This window comes from Rattus norvegicus, chromosome 16 (genome assembly GCF_021556685.1).
Source record: "Rattus norvegicus strain SHRSP/BbbUtx chromosome 16, alternate assembly SHRSP_T2T, whole genome shotgun sequence".
Taxonomy (NCBI): Eukaryota; Metazoa; Chordata; class Mammalia; order Rodentia; family Muridae; genus Rattus; species Rattus norvegicus.
Window position 1 is genome coordinate 34124342 of NC_141549.1, and position 22626 is coordinate 34146967.

The window sequence follows — 22626 nt, forward strand, 5'->3', positions numbered from 1 at the left end:
ATGTGTATGTGCATGTAAGTATGCATGCATATGGAGGTCAAAATTCAATGTCAAGTGTTTTCTTTCTCAGCTGCTTTCCACAGTATTTGGCAGCTCCCACTGGTGCTGGAGCTCCAATTTATCTAGACTGTCTGACCTATAAGCAGCAGCCATTTTCCTGTTTCTTCCTCCCCGGCATTGTGTTTACAAGAGTGTGCCTCCATGTCTCTCCTTTAGATTACGGTTCTAGAAGATCAAATAAAATCCTCTTGCTTGTACTGTAAGTACTTTACCAACTAAGCAATCTCCCAGCCTAGGCTTTTCTCTTTAAACTTAAAATTCAGTTGGGTTTCCATATAAACTTTAAGATTAATATTTAGGAAAAATATTATTAATTATTTTATTTGTTTACATCACAAATGCTACCCGCCCCTACTTCCTTGCACAGTTCTTCCCCTACCACCTCCTCTTAACCTCTGAGTGGGTACCCCTCTGGGGATCCCCCTCTGGGGCATCAAGTCTCTACAGGATTATTCACATTCTTTCCCACTGAAGCCAGACAAGGTATCTCTTTTCTACATAAGTGCTGTGTATATTCTTTGGTTGGTGGTTCTGGGAGCTCTCAAGGGTCCAGGTTAATTGATACTGTTGGTCTTCCTATAGAGTCTCCATCCCCTTCAGTTCCTTCAATCCTTTCCCTAACTCTTCCATAGGGGTCTCTAACCTTAGTCCAGTGCTTGGCTTTAAGTATTGAAAGTATCTGCATCTGTCTCAGTCAGCTGCTGGTAGAGCCTCTCAAGAGGACAGCCATGCTAGACTCCTGCCTGCAAGCATAACAGAGTATTATTAATAGTGTCAGGGATTGGTACCTGCCCATAGTATGGCTCCCAGGTTGGGTCTGTCACTTGTCAGCCATTCGTTCAGCCTCTGCTCCATTTTTGTCTCTGCATTTCTTTTATACAGGAACAATTTTGAGTCCAAAGTTAAGTGGGTTGATGTGCCTGTCCCTCCACTGGGATGAGGGGCTGTTTGACTACTATAGGGTGGTCTCTTCAGGTTTCATAACCCCCCATTGGGCATTTTATCTAATGTCACCCACATTGAGTCCTGGGAGCCTTCCCCATCCCAGGTCTCTGCGATTTTCCAGAGGCTCCATCCAACCCCTACCTGCCCCTGACAGTTGCATATTTCCATTTATTCTCCTGGCCCTCTGGAGCCTCTCTCCTTCACCCCATCAATTATTTGCAACCTTTAGATCCATTTGCATATCTTTAATATTTTTAAAAGTATTATTCTAATCTATTAGCATGGAATTCTTTTCCATATGTTTGTATCTATTTCAATATCTTGCATATTTTATGCTTTTCACCATAGAGATTCATTATTTCCTTCACTGAATTTATTGCTACTTGTTTTCATGGCTAACATGACAGAATTTTCTAGGCTTTTTTTTTAGCAGAACCTTAACATAAAGAAATGCCAGTGGATGGGGCTGGAGCAATAGCTCAGAAGTTAAAAGGACTTACTGTCATAGAAGAGGACCTAGATCTGGGTCTCAAAACCTTCATGACAGTTCAAAACTATAACTGCAGTCAAAGAAGATCCAACATACTTTTTTGTCCTCTGCAGGCACTTGGCACACATGTGGAATACATACAAACTTCAAGGCAGACAATTGTACACATAAAATAAAAATAAATATATTTTAGGAAAAGGAACATGCTGATGTTTTAAATGTAGTTTTTAACTGACACATGAACATAAATATAGAATACAGTGTGACATTCATTGCAATATGTCACAATCTGATGGGACAACTGGTGTGTCCATTATTAAGCATTTATCATTTCTTTGTAGTGGGAAAATTTAACATCATGCTTGCTATTTTGAAATATGTAATTAATTGACACCAATCACAGTCTTACCATGCTATAGAGCATTAGAAGATAATTGCTCCAAACAACTGCATCCTCTGTTAGTCCCATAGTCTCTGTGCTCTGCTTTGCAGATCCTTCCTATCCTCTAATAACCACTAATGGTTATTTTTCCATAACTCTCTCTACTTCTATGCAGTCATATGAATGCATTGGTGTGTGTGTGTGTGTGTGTGTGTGTGTGTGTGTGTGTGTGATTTGTTTAACACACTATCCTCCAGCTCCATTCTTTATTCCTACCTGTGACATATCCATTACCCAACACTTGATGTACTCTACATCTGGCTTATTGTGAGGAATGCTATAAGCAGCCTAAAGGTACAGATGCCTAACTTTCCAGCAGCTGAATCTGAGAGTGATATGATGAGTTTCTTCTTATTTTCCTTGAGAAAAATCTTTTTTTATAATAACTGTACTCATTTACATTTCCACCAAAAATGTACAAGATCCTTTTGTCTGAAATTCTGCAATATTGTATCTTACTTATTCTAGACATTTTAAACATAGCGAATTGGGATGGAATCATATGTCAGTGTAACCCTAATTTGCATTTTCTTAGCTGTTACTGGAGTTGAGTATTTTTTCATTTCCTTGGACACATTCCTTTGATAAATACCCATTGAGGTCATCCATTCCTTTTAAAATGATTGTTTATTTTTCTCTTTGAGGGCTTTTTTAGTTTCTCGTGTATTTTTTATTTTATCCTCTTTTCAGATATATAGTTTACAAGGGTTTTCTCTGTTGGTTGTTTACTATGCAGAACTTTAAAAAAGATATAATCTTGTCAATTTACAGTCTCGTTGCTTGTAGAATTACATCCAAACCTTCTTTGCCTAGAACAACACAGACACTGGCTCTACTTCCATGTATGGTGGTAGGAGTGAATGCTATGCACAGACCTGGGAGACATGGAATGCTTTTCTGCCTTGAACTCACTTTCTCCAGTGTAGAACCCACTTAAGCCTGGGGCATTTTTCTGTGTGTGAAAACTGCCAATTTGGAGGAACCAGCACCATGGGTTAAAGACCTGCATTTCTCTTACTGCCTGTTTGGAGTTTTTATTTTCTTCTCTGAGTCCAAGGAATCATCATAATTTCTACAATCCTCAAGTATTCTAAGTAGAAACCTTGGCAGCACATAGTTTTTATAGGCTTTCTGAGTAAGCAAATCAAGATACCAGCTTTACCCTTTCACAATGTATCTCTTCTAAACAAGGGTGTAATTGTTTGAATTTAATTTAATTGTTTAATTTAATTGTTGAGAAATTGTTTCTTAAGAAACTGTTCCTGCTACTGTAGAACTAGAGTTTTAAAAAGGTTACTCATTGTCAGAGTCTGGATGTGCAGGGCCGGACGTGCCTGAGGGAGAGCCAGAGATAGGACTTGCCAAACCAGCTATCAGCCCCAAGGACATTGACCATCTGTAGCCACTCCCTCCCCTTCCTTCACCCCCCTGAGTGAGATGAGCCACCCTACCTGCCTGCCGAGCTGCTAGAGAGCACGTACTCCTTGCTGATGTAATTTCACGCCGAAAGTAACTGTGCACCATTTGAATTGACCAATCATGTGTAACCGCAAGAATGCCCCTAACCTCCCCTATATAAACCCCCGAGTTTGGAGGCTCGGGGTTGATTCCTCTGTCTCCTGTGTGGGATACGTATCGACCCGGGATCCGGCTAATAGGGATCTCGTTAATAAAAGCTACCTCTTGCTATTACATCAAGACAGCTACTCGTGATTCCTGGGGGCACCCCACCCCGCGATTGGAGCGAGAGATGCGGCTCCCCCTTTAGGGGTACGCTCTTTCATTTGGGGGCTCGTCCGGGATCGGAGCGTGACCCCCCAGAACCCCGAATGCCCCTTGGAGGTACGTTAGTGTGAGTGCTGGAAAGCGGCCGCTGTGTGTGTGAGTGTGTGTAAATTAAGTCTTGTAGTCTGTGTTTTTTTGGTACCGGTTTAAGGTCTTAGTGCACTGTCTGGGCAGATGAAGGATTCCTGCCCTTTGCACGGGTGGAAGAAGGTTCCCCACCCCAAATAGGTGCCTGTGAGTAGATGAAGGATTCCTTCTCCGAATAGTCTTTTTCTTTCTTTTTTTCCTTTTTAGGAAGCGCACAGGGGGATGCCCCAATCGCGCAGGTTCTGGGACGTGTGAGAGACGTTCCGCGAGCCAGCCTTTGTCGGGAGGACCCGGCAATGGACAGTCAAAAAGATCTGACTGTGACTTGACTTTGGAGGTAGCGTTCGGCTGCCTATTTAAGTATAGGCACGGACAAGTGTGCTTAGATGTGTTAGTGTCTGTTGTCTGTATTCTGTTTCTGTGTTTGGTATCCCAGAAGCAGCTAAGGTTAAGCTGCAGTTTGGGCCAGGTACTGAAGGTACCAGGCATCTGTGGAAATTGATTATAGGATGCTTTGTCTTGGTCTTGTTTGTCTGGATTGTTTTCTGTGGTATTGTCCAGTGTCTTTTTGACTTTTGTTTCGTGTTTGAATTTGGACTGGCGACTGTGTTTAAAATCTTGGACCGACAACTGTGTTTGAAATCATGGAACTGTTTGCTTTGTTTGTCGAAGAGTTTTACTTGGTCCCCTTAGTGCTTAGTGGTAAGAAACTTAATCTTATGGACCCCGCTCTAGTGGCGGTGTGTTGGTTGATAGCCAAAGTTAATTTTTAAAGCATAGTGTTTTATCTGTGCTTGTGCTCGCAGCCAGCTGAGATAAGCTAGAGAAAGATTTAAATTTTGCTTGGGAGTAAGGAATCTTAAAGGCAGAATTTCAGCCGGTTTGACACTTAGTGCGTAGCTACCTAAAAGATCAGAAATGCTGTCAACAGGCTATAAAAAAAAAAAGGGACAGACAGGCTGTGTTAGAAATGCTACAGGAGGAACTATCTGAAAAGGCTGAGAGCAAGGTGGGAGAGGACTCTAAGGAAAACAAGAACAAGAAAGGAATTTCTGACATTTGCTCACAGAAGGAGAGTGCTCATTAAGAGAAGTTCTTTAAGGAAGCCTGCCTTATCTGCTGTCCTTATTCCAAGGGAGGAGCCAGTCTCCAGCATTAAATTACTTTTCTCGTTGATCATCATTAACATGGGGAGTGCCTTTGGTCCTATCCCCACAGCAGCCAGTTCCTGCCCCTATGGTTAAAATGCCCCAGGTTAGGGGACAAAAAGAGACCCTAAAATAGTTTCAAAGAATCTACAACAAGCTGTAAAAAACTTTGTTTTGTTTTGCCAGTCAAAATTTAGAATTCAGGCTTTGGCGGTGGCCAAGGTCAGGATTAATGTTTTCTTTTCCATGGGCCTTTAGCCCACTGAGACAGTTTGGTAAAGGGCTGCTACTAAAGTCCTGATAGCCCCAGGTGAACTGGTTACAATTCTTTTGTCAGCTGCTTAGTATCTAACACCCAGGTTCTAACCACCTCTCCATCTTTTGTTATTAGTTGTTACTAGAAGCCTAGTGTCATTTGGAGGCTGGTTCTCTTGAGAGACAAAGCCACGGAGCTGACACTGAAGAGAGATACTCCTTAAGGGAAAATCTAAGTCTAGAGAGACAGCTGATAACAGATAGGCTGCCACTCTGCTCACCTTTCTGTTTCATAGGCAAAGCTTGTGCTTATTTTTACAATGGCCTTTTTGTCCAAAAAAGGCCTCCTGGTTTAGCTGTGTGACTAAATGCTATTTGTCCTCTTCAGTGGACCTCTCTCCTTTAGATTACCTTCTTGTTTTCTCACCATCCCACTTGAGATGCTTGTTAGTAACTGTTACAGGTCTTCTTTACAACAGAGGAAAGACAGAATCCTACTAGAGGTCAGAAAGAATGTTCCAGACATGGATGGAAGGCCCTCACTCCTGACTGTTGACTTCAATACCCCTGAAGGTAGGGAGTGCTCCGGGTCTGCCCCCAGGCTCCAAGGGTGGGTCTCCTAGGGGCTGGAAAATGCCCCACCAATCTGGCTAAGATAAGGAAAAGATATGAAGAGAAAGTTACAGAAACTTGAAGGGTTAAGCTAAGTCACTGAGAGAGTTATTGTAAGTTGCAGAGAAAATAAGTTGTGTGGTTCAGGGTCTGTGCACAAAAGTGGACAGCACCTAATAGCTGTAGAAGAAAGAAAGAGGTAAAAAGAGCAGGAAGCTAGGGAAGAAAAGAGACAAAAAGAAGAGGAAGTTAGAGAGCTAAAGAGAGATAAAAGATGAGAGAGGAACATATACTGGCCACAGTAGTTAGGGAACCTAGGAAGACAGTACCTTGCAACAGAAGAGAATTCCTGGCTAAAGATCAGTGTGCCTAATGCAAAGAAAAAAGACACTGGGTCAGGGACTGCCCCAGAAAGAACAAGAGGGGACACTGGAGAGCCTCTTGGTCCTAGAATGCTGGCTATGCACAGAGATAGAAGGGAAGCCCGCCCAGTTGTTTTGTGGATACAAGAACCCAATACTCTGTGCTCCTATGCTCCAGTGGGCCAATATCCAAAGACTTTGAGTGCAAGGGGCTACTGGCAACGAACAATACTTATGGACTGCCTGAAGAATAGTGGACCTTGGCATGGGCCGGGTAACCCACTAGTTCATAGTCATCCCTGACTGCCCCTATCCCTTGCTCATGAGAAAATTGCTCTCCAAAATGGCTTGCGTGGGCTGAAATGGCTGGGTGAGGCCATGTTATGCATATCTACAGACTGTGTATGTGGAGCTTAAGACCTGTCTCAGTGCACCAGTACCTGATGCTGGGAGATGAATGGCTTAGCGCTGTTCTGCTTGGAACATATCACTCCTGCCAGCCGGGCACTAACAATTATCACCCAATCCAGGACTTAAACTGTGATAGAGTGGCAGATGTTTTGCCTTTGAATAGAGTGTCCCAAAAGATGGGACCACTGGCCAGCTGCCATGGACTAGATTCTCCACCGGTTGGGGACAATCTGGTCACCAATCCGGACCTGGAGCCACCACAGCACGAGTGACAAGCACTGGCAGAAGCCCATGGGTGGAGGAAAGACCTCTGCGACTGGTTGATTGACCCCTGCTGAAGGCCGAGGCTACCTTGTCTACAGACGGGAACAGTTCTCTTCATGAAGGTCAGAGATAAGTGGGTGCTGCCATGGTGGACAACACAATGTCATCTGGGATGGCTGAACATCAACCCCCCAGTACATCAGTGCCGCAGATGCCTTTACCATCTCTTGGATGCCCTGGTGAAGCCAACATCTGTGAGTACTATTCATTGCTCAGGATATCAGGAGGGAAGAGATTCAGTGGCATGGGGCAATAACGAAGCAGATCAAGTGGCTCGAAAAATGGCTATGCAGAAGCCTATCCTGGTTGCAGGCCTGCAAGAGACAGCCACTGAGAACTAGGATCAGACTAAGGGATGGCCTCACTTAGAAAAGGCCCAAATTGCTTAAAAGATAAAGGACAATGGCACACTTGAGGGGAAAGCTATACTCCCCAGAGAACAAAGAAAAGACTCACTTTGCCAAATACAGAAATGGACTCATTTAGGAGATAAGAAGTTTGTCCAAGTAGTTAAGGTGTATGTAATAGACTTTAAGATTTTAGCCAGAGAGACAGTAGAAAGTATAAGGTATGTCAATAAGTGAATGTTTAGCAAGCAAACAGGGCAAAGAGATCTAGAGAGTTTAGTGAAAAGTCGAAGTGAACTTCACTGAGATAAAACCAGAAAAATATAATCACAAGTATCTCCTAGTGCTTGTAGATACTTTTTCAGGAATAGATAGAAGCTTTCCTCACCAAATGAGAGACGGCCTCTGCAATCATCAAGAAGATACTGGAAGAAATCTTCCCCCGATTTGGAATGCCCAAGGTAATCTGTTCAGACTAAGGCCCTACTTTCGTTGCCAAGGTAAGCCAGGGTGTGGCCAAGTATTTAGAGGTCGATTGGAAATTACATTGTATCTACAGACCTCAAAGTTCAGGACAGGTAGAGTAAATAAATAGCACTCTAAAAGAGACCGTGACCAAATTGACCATGGAGATTGGCGCAGACTGGGTGACACTCCTACCCTCTTGCTCTCTTCAGAGCAAGAAATACCCCTTCCAGATTCAGCCTTACCCCCTTTGAGATCTTATATGGGGCCTCAGCTCCTCTGACTGTATTAGATGATGTTACTGAACCAACATGTCATAGTAATAACGATTTGTATGCCAGGCTAAAAGACCTACAGGTGATACAGAAAGAAATCTGCTCAGAGCTGGCAGCAGCCTATGTCCTGGGGACCCCCGAGACATTTCATCAGTTCCATCGGAGACTCGGCTACATACGATGGCACCGAACCCAGATACTCGAGCCTCACTGGAAAGGACTGTACCTGGTGCTGTGACCACCCTGACAGCCATCAATTCTCAGCCCTCACCAGCCATGTACTAGCTGTTGGGGCTGAGAGCTGGGACCTAGACGGAAACTCAGATCTTCAAAAAGCTCCCTAGACTTAATTTCATGTTTGCCCTGGGTTCTATCAAGATAGGTGTAGGGATAGGCTTGATTTCTATTATGAATGATGTAACATTACTTATGTTATATTTCTTGGGACTGTGCCTCAGGAATCACAGTCTGTATAAGTTTAGAAGTTCTAAAAGCTAGTCATGACCTTGGTGTATAGGCTTGGATAGTGTCCAGATTAGAATCCTCATGTTAAGACAACAATACCAAGCTGTTATGCTAGATGAAGCTGAGTTCTCCATGTAGTTCTAAGGTTAGAACTATTAACAAAAAAGGAAGGGAATGTAGAACTAGAGTTTTAAAAAGTTTGCTCATTGTCAGAGTCCGGATGTGCAGGGCCGGACGTGCCTGAGGGAGAGCCAGAGATAGGACTTGCCAAACCAGCTATCAGCCCCAAGGACATTGACCATCTGTAGCCACTCCCTCCCCTTCCTTCACCCCCCTGAGTGAGATGAGCCACCCTACCTGCCTGCCGAGCTGCTAGAGAGCACGTACTCCTTGCTGATGTAATTTCACGCCGAAAGTAACTGTGCACCATTTGAATTGACCAATCATGTGTAACCGCGAGAATGCCCCTAACCTCCCCTATATAAACCCCCGAGTTTGGAGGCTCGGGGTCAATTCCTCTGTCTCCTGTGTGGGATACGTATCGACCCGGGATCCGGCTAATAGGGATCTCGTTAATAAAAGCTACCTCTTGCTGTTACATCAAGACGGCTACTCGTGATTCCTGGGGGCACCCCACCCCACGATCGGAGCGAGAGACGCGGCTCCCCCTTTAGGGGTACGCTCTTTCACTACATTTCAGATTTAGCTAAAGATTAAAGAAACAGTGTACACCGACACAGTAGATTCACCTCAACAATGTTAGGTATAATTCTGCGCTTTTAAAAAGATTCCAGATGTCAAACAAACAACCTCAGCCTTGTAAAAACCTGGGAGCCAGATTAACTCTTGCATATCTATTGAGGTGGATTTTCACTTCCCATCTGATTCCTAAGTACAAGTTGAAACTAACATGATAAGACCTTTCACACTGTATAACATTCCATTAAGAGGTGCTAGACTGGGTCCGGTTATTCTAAGTGTTTTGGGGTTATAGCATTACTGTAGCATTTAAAGAATGGAAACACAGGCCAAGAGGTGGTGGTGCAGGCCTTTAATCCCAGCACTTGGAAGAAAGAGGCCAGTGGATCTCTGAGTTCAAGGGCAGCCTTGTCTACACAGTGAGTGCCCGCATAGCCAAGGCTACACTAACTCTGTCCCCTCAAACAAGAAGAATGGAAACAGTTGAAACTGCACCTCCATCACCAACAACAATGTAGAGATTTCTAACATGGAGCATGGAATGGTAAATCTTTTCCAGCAACTGGAATTTTTCTGCTTCCCAAATGAATGAACTATAACTGTTTTTAAAGCCACAAAACAAAACATAAAGTTTTAGTGAGATACCTGACTCATAGAAAAACCACATCCTTTGTTTTGAAGTTTAACCTCTGTAAGTTCAAGTTGAGAGCTTAAAATTCTAGAGCTGAGAATTATTGAGAATTCTAGGCTAAGAACTCAATTAGAGAATGATCCCATCTAAATAATTATATTGAATGAATGGCAGTGCGCAAGTGGATTAAGAGAAGAATATATTTCAAACAAATGAAACTAAAGACATCATTATTTCAACAGTCATTTACATGCAACTAAAATGAAGAAAAACATTAGCTACCTGTTTTCTTTTAAAGCATCACAAATACTAAATGAAAACATTCATTTTTTACAAGTAGGTTATTTATCAAGATATATTGTTTCAATAGCTACCTATCTAAGCAGTGAAATCCCTTTATGTTGATTGAGTAGATTATATTACACTTTCAGGATACTACAATCATTTTCTCTATCTTCAAAAACATTTTTACATATTAACAATGAAAATATTTAAAATGCAATGCTTTGGGTATCAAGGAACATAAAATCTGTCTTCAAACATACATATATGCAAGACCCTTGTATTTTTTTCATTCAGTTCTCAATAATTTGGAGAAATAAGTGTTTTTTGTCAACGTTTTGAGGAAAACACCAAGTATGTTGGCCAAGGGTGCTTAGAGGCAAACATAAGAAGTTTGATGGCAACTCTGTTTGTTCATTCCATTTCATCATGTATGATTGCTTGATCAAGACATAAGAGTAAAAATATGTAATTTACAAAGCTTCTGTAGTGATAGTTTAAGCGGTTTACATAGTTTTTCTTTTCACACTAATTCAAACTTCTCATGAAAAGACTTAGACAATTGTTCAAATGCTAAAACAACGTTGTCTTCTTCATTTTCACACAGTTCACGCAAGGAGACACTACAAATACAAAAATACAGATAAATAAATTATATATTCAATTAAGTGACATTGAATATTTTTCAAATGGTTGTTCTATAAAGTTATGTTCTATAAAGTTAGCAAATTATAAAAATGCTGGCAAGAAACAAATTTATTAACAAAATAATATTTATACAAAAAATAAGATGAGTGTCATTTATCAGGGCCATATCAGGGTTATTGAAAGAATTCCATGTACTTTGATCCTTGATCCTTTCAGCAGTACAACACAAATTTCGTTTCTCTACATATTTCATGGAGGCATTTTGTGGTTTTTCTGCTACTGTGTCTAGCGTATACTGAAAACTGCTATGGAGAAAGAAAGCTTCCTTTCTTTCTTTAGGTAGGAGAGAAAAAATGAAGGTGGGATGTTGTCAGCAGAATAAGAGTCCTCATCTAATTCAGATGACCTCACGTAAATCCCCAGAAACCTGGAATCATGTTAGGCTCCATGGCAAAGGGGAATTACCATCACAGATAAACCCACAGATGATAATCTTCAGTGGAGGTGATTATCCTGGATTCTCTCCTTAGGACTAATGGAATTCTCAAAGGTGCTTATGGGTGTGAGGAAGGTTAGGATGGGAGTCAGAGAGGTGAAATGTGGATATTTAATATATAACCTTGGATTATATCTCTCTATTGAACATTCCTGACCTCCAAGACAGAAGGAAACTTTGACCCAAAAATACAGACAACCTCTAAATTTGGGAAAGATCCAAGGTTTTCCCTTAGAACATCCAGACACCTAATTTTGTCCAGTGAAACACGCTTTGATGTTTGACCTCCGGAATGGTAAGATGATACATTTATATAGGTCCATATCATTGAGTGACAATTCGTTACAGCAGCATTAAGAAACTTGTGAATGGCTGGCCATAGTAGCTGACATCTGTGAGGTCCCTGCTAGAGAATTGGAGGTATGAAGACCCTTGGGGCTCTTTGGTCAGCCAGCCCATCCCAATTATCGAGACCTTGACACAAAAGAAGTAGATAGTGTTCCATAGGAAGGCTCCTGAGGATGTCCTCTGGTCTTCATGTGTACATGCCTACTCATATATGCCCAACTGTACACATACAACTTCCTGTCTTTATGCTTAGGTTTGATTGTTAAAAAAAAGGGGATGGGTTGGGTGGGGAACAATTGGGTAGAAATATGAACAAAACAGATATGAGTTAATGCCATAGCCTGAGGGGTGCCGGTCCTGTCTGTGGAACGGCCCCTTATCCTGGGTACTGGCAAGGCCTCCTTGGAATGAGGATCTTATGACTTATTAGATGAGAGCAGGTCAGAGACTTCTTCATGGTTAGAGACTAGGTAGGGAGAAAGGGAAAGGTTTAAGCAATAATTCTAGTTTTTATAGCTCGCTTTGGGGGAAAAATAGTTTCACTTTTTATGACTTGCTCTTGTCTGGGGAGGAGAGATTCTGCTTTGAATAGATTGCCCCAGAGAGATGGAGGGGCAAGAGAGCAGTGGGCAGAGAAAGACAGAGAGATCTTGACTTTGAGATTGCTTCCAGGCCCTCCAGTTCAATGTTCTCAGCGTGCCTAGTGCCCTGCTTTGGGGCATACATTTCCTGAGTCCCAACCTCTCAAAATCCTTTGTTATTCCTCTGCTTTGTACAATACCAGTGTGGAAGTAGCTATTTATTTTTTGAATGCATGCTGTATTTTTATCTTTAAAAAATCAAATCAGTAGAAAGAAAAGTATCAGGAGAAAAACTGAAAGAGGCACGAACAGGCAATTCGCAAAAGTACAAAGGAAACAAACTGTAAAACACAAATGCCCAATAAATATCTTTTAAAATGCTAGCTTTGCTGTTGACAAGAGCTTACAGATTAAATTTGCGAGGGGATAATGGTGATGCACTGTCTCTCATCTACCATTTGGCAAAGATGAAATAAATCACATTAAAATGAAAAGAAAAAAAAAGAAACTTGTGAACAAGCATGAAGAAAGGGAAAAGTGACCTTTCTATTAATGGGTCCCAGCATTACAAAGGTTGAGAGCCACTGCTATAGATGAACAAAGCTATTCCCTTTTGCTCTCATATGCTCAAATTAACTATGTATAAAATAACAAATAATAAAACTATATAAAAACAAATAAGTCAGATAAAAATAATAAAATAAATAATAAAGCTCTCTGTATAAAAAAAAAATCCGTATAGGTCTGATTCAGCTCTGATCAAGGAAATAAAGTAAGGAACTGTTTGTAAGGACCCTATAATGCTGAAATCTATGGTCACTTGAATACATATGTGACAATAATAAACACTGTTGAAGTGTTCAAATGCATATAGAGACAAGAGGTTAAGATGATAGTCGTTTAACTAGGTGACATATTTGGACAATGAAGCCTTAAGTTTGATATTGTTTTGTGAGCAACTGGCTTTGTTCCAGATCAGAATAGGAAGTGACTATGAATTTACAGTCAGACAAACCCTGAAAAAATATTGGCTGTAGCAGGAGACTCCAGAGGAAGCAAATGCTATAAACTGACCTGCTGGCACCTCAGAGAGAGTTCTGAAACATCATTTGCTCATTGAGAATATCTGGGACCAAGGATGCTCTGGAATAGTTTTGAGCTATGTGTACTGCCTGAGTCTGAGGCTCTATCTGGATGGAACTTAATGTCAAACATATTTTTGAATTAATTATATTACAGACCATGACCAGCAGGTTGTAGGGATGGCGAACTGAACAGACCTCTGAGAAATTGAAATGCATGGAATGTAACAGACTCAGTGATACTTTTACATACTTGGATCATGGGGGAAACTAATCTCAAAATTTCAAAATGACAATTAAATTTGAGAAAAATATGAAAGTAACATTTAGACATATAACATACCTGATAGATTTAATGGTAAGGTAAAAATCTTTCAACAGATTATATGCATCCCTTGGATGTATCCTGAGTGACAGAAAAAACAGAAATTAATGATACAAAAATTATTTACCATTGATGTTTATATCCACAAATTAGGGCTGATTCAAACATGGTCAAAAAACACTGTTGTTGTTGTTGTTGTTGTTGTTGTTGTTGTTGTTGTTGTTATAATGAGTGGCTCACAATTAATCAGACTACTTAGAGTAAGTGACTGCTGAGCACTGACACTTATATGGAATATCTGTGTCACCCCAACAAGACTCAGAGAAGATCACAAAAGAGGAGACAGAGAGAATTAAGAGCTAAATGTGAAGCAAGTCCTGTGAAATGCTGTCCTCTGGACCTGATGTGACTCCTGAGTCTGCGGCAGCTAAGGCTGCTTGCATGGGGTCTACACAAGGCTGGACCCATTAATATCACTCAAGGATGAGAGGCGGGGTCCTAAGAAACTAGTTCCCAAGGGAGGCAGGGGCCCTATGGGCTGAAAGAGCCATTTTTCTTCAGTATTGTTTTCAGTGTTTGAGTCTCCTGACTTTCAGGAGATGGCACCACACTCATGTAGACAGCCCTAGTAAAACTTAGTGAGGCTCAAAATGAAAACAACCCAAAATTTAAAGACAATGCAAAAATGGGAGGCTGACTTGCTGGGGTTAGGGGTTGAAACTAAGAAGATACACAAGAATATGTGGGCGTGGGGGATGTGGTCTTAGTGTGTTATACACAATTATGAAATTATCAACATACAACTTTTAAAAACAAACAAAAAGGGATTGGGTATTTAGCTCAGTGGTAGAGCTCTTGCCTAGCAAGCGCAAGGCCCTGGGTTTGGTCCCCAGCTCCGAAAAAAAAAAAAAAAAAGAAAGAAAATAATGTCTGATTCTATTTATATTTATAGAAATGGCTTCCCCAGCAACAAGCTTAAACAATAGTCTCAAACCCAAATATGTAAACTAGACACTATATTCTGTCAGGCACTAAAAAATACCAGGTTGCTATTATATATTTGTGTATATAGTTGTAGATAGATTTGCAATTATATCTAAAATACCAAATGATGCCTAAATAGAACTGTAATGTAAAGATAAATTTAATATATACAAAGACACATTTAGAGTATATATTTAGACCAACTGAGTTGGCCCAAATGCTAAAGTTTTGCTGCAAAACTAGAAATAATTGAATAGGATATATCATCATCTGTGCCATCAGTCTGGAAATGAAAGTGTAATATGCCTGTCAGAACTATTTTTGGAATTTTCAAGATAGAACATACCTATTGTCCTGGTCTAATCCAGCAAGGGATCCATACTTATAGAAATCAAGTGCATAGGCATCAAGTGGCATTTTTCTTCCTTGACTGTCCAATCTGTGTGGCCACAGCACTGGGGCTTGTGCATGATTGATACAAATTGTGTGTAGAGTGACCTAAAGAAATATAAGTTTTTGGTTATTCACACGGGCAGATGGTTATGACTTAGAACTTGGTATTGTTTGTAGAGAAATTTTAATCCAACAATATGGCTGATCTGGCAAGGGATTATATGGAAAGATCTTCTAGGTCAGTGTGATCCAGTGTGAATGCAGATCGTGGATTACAGCATGATCTGGCTAGAATACAGATATGCTCTTTGTATACACCTTTAATTCTTAACAATGAAGGTAGGATTAGCCTGTACAAGGAAGTAGCCATGTTTGAAAGTAACATCCAAGCAAGGGGCATACAAAGTGACAAATCAGAGAAATATTTGACAGAATGAGTTAGAGATAGGATATGCCCAACTCTCATGAAAACAGAGGAGACCTAAAAGAGCAGGTGAGAGAGAGATGGTGGAGGAGAGGGGAGGAGGAGGAGGAGGAAGGGGCACAGTTTCACAGAGATAGGTTGCAGGAGAAGACAGAATGAGGCAGAAAATGAGAAAGAGCCAGAAGATTAGAACATATTAAAAGTTATTATGAGGCCAAGTGGAGCAATTCAGTCAGAACCCCAAAGAAGCTTGGATCAGTCAGCTTGGAGAGGACTTCGGCCTGGAAGAGCTGAGTTGAACCTTCCAGCCCCAGTTCAGAAACAGTTAGATAGGGTGAACTTATTCAGCAGTAAGCCTCCAGAGCAACACTTAGAACAGGAAAATGAAAGTTACATTTACAGTTGTTCATTATCAGTGCCTTCAAGCACACTCTTGCCTTCTGCACACACTGAAGCAGTGTATCCTGGAGTATGGCTTAGCCCTGCTTGTGATGATGACTGAAGCAGCTGATGTCCAGGCTACCAGTCTTGCTGGAATATAGCAAGAAAGACTAGGAAAAAAGGCAAATGAAAAACTATAAAGTCTCCTTAACAATTCAGAATGGGATTTCAGGGGCAGGAGGATTCCCTATCATAAGAGATTATTCAACTGAAAAAAAAATCTAATGATCTTCAGAATAAACAACCAGAATAAAAAGAGTAGAGAGGAGATAGAACAAAAATCAGAATAATGAAGAAAGCAAATCAGTAGTTTTCTATGCCTGTTTGTTTTTGCATACTGCCTAGTGTCATCAACAGGAGCTCTGACGAGAAGGGTTAATGATGCTGAAAGATAGCCCAACTACCTTCTAGAGTGGGTTAAGAGTCATGGGTAATAGACTTGAATATTTTAATATCCCCATTTTCTTATGACCCAGAAAACCCACATTCAAGATAAAGTTGCGCACATGTAACAGACACCAGCCCTGATTGTAGCAACAAAGAACTAAAGCAGGCAAACATTGACAGAGTAATGGAGAGTTTTGTGTTATGAACTACTGTGGCACAGGAAAAACGAACTAGAGCTTCACGTCAAAACATGGATGGACCTTACAGGCATAAAACTAAACATAGGAAGAGATACTTTCATGAGACTACAACGAAACATCCCTTCACTTCTGTAGAAATAAAATGCTAGCATAATCAAAAGTCATGTGTAAAATGAAAATTTTTGGATGAATTTAAAAACTTAGGTCACTTTAGTGGAATACAAGGAAATGAAATAAAGGAGAGGCTTCTGAGGCCTCAGTTCATGGGTACTTACTATGTGACTACTCTTCATAAGCCATCTAGAAGCATTAGAATTAGATTCGATTAGATTGTAATTTAATCAGAACTAAACTGTAACAAGTAATATAAGGAAGTGAAATTTAGGTAGAGTGAATCATGTCAAGCAAAAACCAGACTATAATCAAGTAACATGAATCTAAATACTGATGACAGCTGCTTCAAAATGAAGGAAGGGAGAGCAAAAATTGCTAGAATTCTGTGGTCAGCAAGGGTGAGTAGGAATGTGTTTGTACACACACACCTGGGTACCTCCTAATTGGTGCTGATTTTACAATAACAAGAAACTTTCTAGTCTTTTCTCATTGTATTCATATCCCTCTGAATCCCCATGAAAACTTTACATGTAAAAAGGAAATAAAAGTGATGGTTATATTTTATAAATTCAATTAATTACATAATAAATGGAAAAGGAATTATTTTGCTCTCCTCCTCTTCCTCCTCCTTCTCTTTTTGAAAAAGGATTGTTGAAACTCTTTACATAATACTTAAATTTCTATCCATCCTCCTGTCTCAGCCTCTCCAGTGCTGGAATTGTAGGCATGAATCATCACGTCCAGCCTGGCAAAGGAAAACTATAATATGTAATAACTATGCTTTTTTTTCAATATACTTAACTACCAATTTCTTGGACATGTCCAATTAGTCACATATAGACATACAAACCAAAAAAAAAAAAAAAAGAAAGAAAGAAAGAAAGAAGGAAAGAAAGAAAGAAAAAGAAATCAAAAGTTTCAAAAATGATTATTTTTCTTTAAATGAAAAGCATAATTTTTTAATCTCGTGTATGTTAGCGTTTCACAGCTTCTACGGTAGTCTGATAACACACCACACATACTGGAGCAAAAGGCCCACGGAGGCTGACTAATAAGCATTACTTTTTACTTACATGATTTGGAACTCCCGGACTAAGCAAATCCACATCAAAGTTTCCAGACAAACAAACGAAGGGCGAAACCGCCATCCTTCCTTCCTTGCAGCTCATCAAGTGAGACACAAGTGGTGAATCCTCACATTCTTTACCTGCGAACTCTGAGCAGAATGAGTTGACATACAACCACTTTTATTTTAATTCTTGCTATTTTAATTTCTTATTTGCTTGCTTGCCTGTTTGAGATAAAGTCTCTATGCATCCCTAGATGCCCAGAACTCTCAGTGTTTGCCAGGCTGACCATAGAGATTCCCTGCCTCTGAATACTGGAAATTAAGGCAGGCCCTATCATGCCTGGAAGATTCATTTTTAAATGCAGCCACAGTGTTAGACCTCATGTCCTTGTATAAGAGCTAAACCATGCAAATATGGAAGGCACTGAACCTAGCAGGGTCCACACCATGGAGTAAGATTGAATTGGTACATACAGCCTAGACAGTGTGTGATGAAACCATTCATTAAAATAGACAATTTGTGCCAGAGGTACTATTGTAACTATGTACTATACTTTTGACAGTCAAAAGTTAATTAAACTAGAAAGTTGTCTAAATTAACTCTGACATTTATAACATTTTCCAAACTGAATTGAGATTTGGCCTTAGAATCTTCCCAGACACTAACCGTACTGAACTTTGCTTAGCTTTCCAGATCAGACAAGATTAAGCATGCATAGGGTGGCTTAAAAATAGACTCAATATGCTACTCTAAGTGTCCACTATCAGTAAGTGTGGAAATGGTTATGAGAACATGTTCATTATCCATCCTTGTTCATAGAAAACGCCAATGTGGGCCCTAGGGTGTCCCTGAAGCAGACCACGCTCCTGCTCCCACCGCACTTACCCCGAGAGGTACATGCCTATCGTTACCACCTGCTGTTGTCTTGGCCTCTACATTTATAGAGTCTAAGAGAGTACATACTCTACTTCTGTGAATTTCTCTAACTGAGGATATTAGGGTACCGCAAACCACAGACATTTCTCCCCACCTCAAAATGTTATATCTCAGTCACCCATTTATTCTGTTTATGCTCTTTTAGGAAGCTTCCATCTATTGGTAAGAACAACAAAAGTGAAACATTTGGTAATATGTTAAGCCCTCCTTCAGGGTATTTCTGTGCACTGATGATCTGAAACTAGCCTTTTGAAATGTACTAATGCAAAACAATACTCTTCTCTGTTTCCAGTGTCCATTGATAAAGCAAGGTCATGATTAGGGCATCACTTCTCCCAATTCCAGAGGTCAGAAGTAGCAGAGTCAGGGAATCTGACCAAGGTCTATGACAATCAGCAACAAGCCTGCCCTACAAATACTCATAGATTTCCTCTTGTCTTGGAGTCAGACTTCCTCAACTTTCTAGAACTCTCCCAGAGTCAGTGCTGAAAATGGTTTATAAAGAATAAAACTTGGTTTTAGTTTCATTCTCCACAGTCCTTTAACCACAAACTTCCATTTTTATTAGAAAGAATCCAATTGTTCTCAAGCAGGCTGACTTTTCTACCGTGTCAGCCTTCAGAGGTAAACATGGGAGACATGGAGCTCTACCACTGACCTAATCCCTAGGACCCACCTGACATGTCCTTGGGTGAGACTCTTATTAAGTTGACTCACAGTAGGACTAAAATATACTTGCCGATTTTCGACAAGGGGAGTTGATACTCCTGTTTCATATCCGCCAATCGGGACACAATGAGCAGAAAGGAAGCAAAGTCCCTAGTCACTTGCATGTTGTACTCAAGCAGGGCGTCACTGAAGTCCTGGGGGAGGTCATCAAGGAACACCTAAAAGCCAAAGTTTTCCAGAGAGAGTTGAATACCTTCCATAAAACACTGAATATCTACAGCAATGAAGGCAAAAGACCACATACTATAATTTATTGTTTTCAACAAAGCTGTACTTCTCTTCTTAGTTGAACTAGGGTATAAAAAATGATTCTTGTTCTTCTATGCTTGTGTAAAAAAATACTCTACTCACAACATTTAGTCTGATGCAACTTAATCAAAATGATAGGATGTTTGTAAAAATAGACGCATGCCCTCAAATGCCATTGGACTCATGAGTAATTTCAAAGGACCTAGGGATACATTTGGAGAGCCAAAAAGGTGAATCAGATTTTCAGGCAGGGAATCAACTGTGCCTGGTTGAGAAGTTTGGGAACCTTCACTTGTGTTCACTGTACTAACGCTGCTAATGACTTTTACCTGGACACATGAAAGTGCTTTGTATCTAATTTTGTTTTGTTTTGTTTCTCCTTTTTTTTGTGGTAGTTTTTAATAGTAAACAAGAACCTAAAAGCATGCACCCACAAAGCACCTTTGTTTAAGACTTCTGTACCTGAAGAGCTGGGAAGAAAAGGAATTCTGCCTCTGTCAGCCATGCCATAAAGGGTCCATCAGGAATATTATGGAGTAATATTACTTGAAGCATCAAAGAGTGGTAAGGGTGCTATAAATATGATCTCATGCACAAACATGCATGTTTAATTAATTCATATAACTGTTAATATTAATGAACAAATGCACCTCTTGACAAAGCAAGATGAAAATATTAAAATTGAAAAAAAAATGTTTCTAAGATTAAGACACTAGGAGTCAAAAGACAATTTCCCAGATAACTCTGCAACACTTCCTCAGAAACGGCACTGTGACATATGATCCTATCACAAGACACACATTCAGCAATGAGGGTAGCATTGGGATTTCAATATATAATTGCCTACATTGTGTGCATATGCACATGAATACACCTGTGGGTGCTCCCCGCCTTATTTTTTGAAGCAAGCTCTCCCACCATACCTGTCACTCTCCCAGTAGGCTCTCCTGCCCTAGCCAGGTCCAAGGAGCCATGCATTTTTGGCTCCCTAGCTCTGGGAATGCAATGCATGCCACTGTGCAAATCTCGTCATGTGGGTACTAGGAATCCAAATTCAACTCCTCATGCTTGCATGGCAAGAATTTCAACCAAGTCCCTTTTCATTAATGCTACATTTTGATGAAATCAACTAAAATGCTGAATGTGTGTTCCTGCTATTTATTCTCAAGGCATGTAAACTTTGAATAGAGATGCTTGGAGTAGCAGATAAATACAATAGTATTTCTGGAAAGAATAGATTAATATATAAAATACATTCATGGTCCCATATCCATAAAATCCAATTGCCTTTAAAACATTTCTGATAGAATCTGTGTACTATTATTAATTAATTTAGTCAGAAGATTTTTACCTTTGATTGATAAAACTTAGGGTGAGCCTCGTGGAACTTGGCTGGAATATATCTTCTTCCAAAAAGATTTGCTAATACTAAAACTAGCTTCTCCATTACATCTTCAGAAAAGCATTTTGAATCTGTTCAAAAGGAAGTCCATGTCATTCATTTATATATATATGAGTTAGGTTAAGTTGCTGCGTTTAAATTCTTATGTTTACTTCATAGCAACTGTAGACTAACTTTTCCTGCAGCTGCTTCTCTTCTGAGCTTTTGCATTCACACTTATTACCTTCATTAACATCCTTCTCTTTCCAGCTACGAATTACTTCATGGTCAGATTTACATTTTGCTCAATTTGGCCCATCTCCCAGTGAATGACCAAATTTATAACACTGTCTCTGTGTTGGTCAGTGTGCTGTGACCAAGAGACAAAATGACCATGGCAACTCATAAAAGAAATTGTAGCTGTCTACAGTTTTAGAGGTTTAGACCAACCCCAACATGGTAGGGAGCATGGTGACACTCAGGCAGACATAGTGCTGAAGAAGCAGTTAAGAGTTCAACATTTGAACGATCAGGCAACAGGAAGAGGGAGCCCGAAGGCCTGGCTTGAGACTTCAAAGCTCCAAAGCCTACTCCCAGTGAAATACTTCAATAATGATACACCTCCTGATCCCTCTCAAGTAGTGCCACTCCCGAATGACCATGCATTCAAATATACAAGCCTGTGGGAGCCATTCCTATTCAAGTCAGCACATAGATCCTGCTACTGCCACTTGCCAAGCTAATGAGGAGCAGCATCAGATCTATTAGTACATTTACTACATGCTAATCCCAGTAGTATCTTTCCCTTATGGATTCTAGAGAGTGCAATCCCTATAAAGTTCTTCAGGAACAACCTAAAATCCTGCTCACTATTCTTGGGGTCTCCAACACAATCCATGCTTCACCTTCAGAGGTTCATGTGATGGCCTGGATGAGCCTCTGTGTGGTAACACACCCCTGACACATGCCTGGCTTCAAGAGCTTTTCTTAGTCTCAGAGGTTCCACAATCTCTTTCTTGTATTCTTGACTTTAAAGCTGAGTTCTACTACCTGCTAGGGCTAGAACGTTGCCCTCTTCTAGAATTATGTCTGTGTTAGCTTCCAGCTGCTGTTGGTTCCCTTCACTGCTTAAGTGTCTCTTTAATTCCTTTTCACAAGTTAAAAGCTTGGCAGTGTAGAGTATTTCCCAGGGTTCACTGCTCCCTTTATCCCATTTAGCATCAGGCTTTTCTTTAAAGTCTTTATGTCATTGAGCACTAGATCTAGCTCCATTACACTTCCTGGTGCTCCTTTTCTCCTCAAACTGTTTATTTTGTCTTTCTCTTTGTGAAGCTTGCTCCTTTTCTTTATAGATCTGCAGAAAAATGAAAAAAAAACCACAAAATACAGTCAACGCTAGGTTGCACTGACATCTCTGCTAATGTCAGTAATCCAGAATTCTTCAATTTAGTCTCTGAAATATTTTTTTTGAATAAGAGCAGAAAATTCTTTGCCAACATATCACAAAAATGGTCTCCAGGCCACTAATATTTGTCTCCCCTGAAACTTCTTGAGCTGAGCTATTATAATCTACATTATTCTTAGCACCCCTGTCTCTCCCAGTCCTACTACTATGGCCTATTAAGGCCCACTTAAAATGCTACACAACTTTCCTAATCCAAAGTCCACAGCAATACCACACTCTGGTTCCCACTTCTGTCTTGGCTACTGTTTGATTGTTGCAAAGAGACATCATGACCATGGCAACTTTTAT

General features: G+C 40.4%; 2 protein-coding genes across 14 annotated transcripts in view; one reads left to right on the forward strand and one right to left on the reverse strand.

Moving 5' to 3' along the window:
* Erich1 (glutamate-rich 1) overlaps positions 1-22626 on the forward strand; it is a gene marked incomplete at its 5' end in the record, with an annotated part of 52793804 nt that overhangs the window by 3253782 nt on the left and 49517396 nt on the right.
* The window catches only part of LOC134478918 (probable ATP-dependent RNA helicase DDX60), a 123398-nt gene continuing 110757 nt past the window's right edge, over positions 9986-22626 (reverse strand). For 11 of the 14 annotated variants that reach the window (XR_015640294.1, XR_015640292.1, XM_087589521.1 and 8 more), the window contains 6 exons: positions 20844-20965; positions 19254-19401; positions 17582-17724; positions 14896-15047; positions 13584-13646; positions 9986-10708 (listed from right to left, as the gene is read on the reverse strand). Coding sequence is in view for 11 of the 14 variants with exons in the window: in XM_087589521.1 (XP_087445647.1) it covers positions 10609-10708; positions 13584-13646; positions 14896-15047; positions 17582-17724; positions 19254-19401; positions 20844-20965 (728 nt within the window). In the remaining 3 variants the exon portion in view is untranslated. Of the gene's footprint in view, positions 10709-13583; positions 13647-14895; positions 15048-17581; positions 17725-19253; positions 19402-20843; positions 20966-21923; positions 22228-22626 lie in introns of those variants that run through there. The other 3 variants (XM_087589517.1, XM_087589516.1, XR_015640293.1) reach the window with 2 other exon arrangements.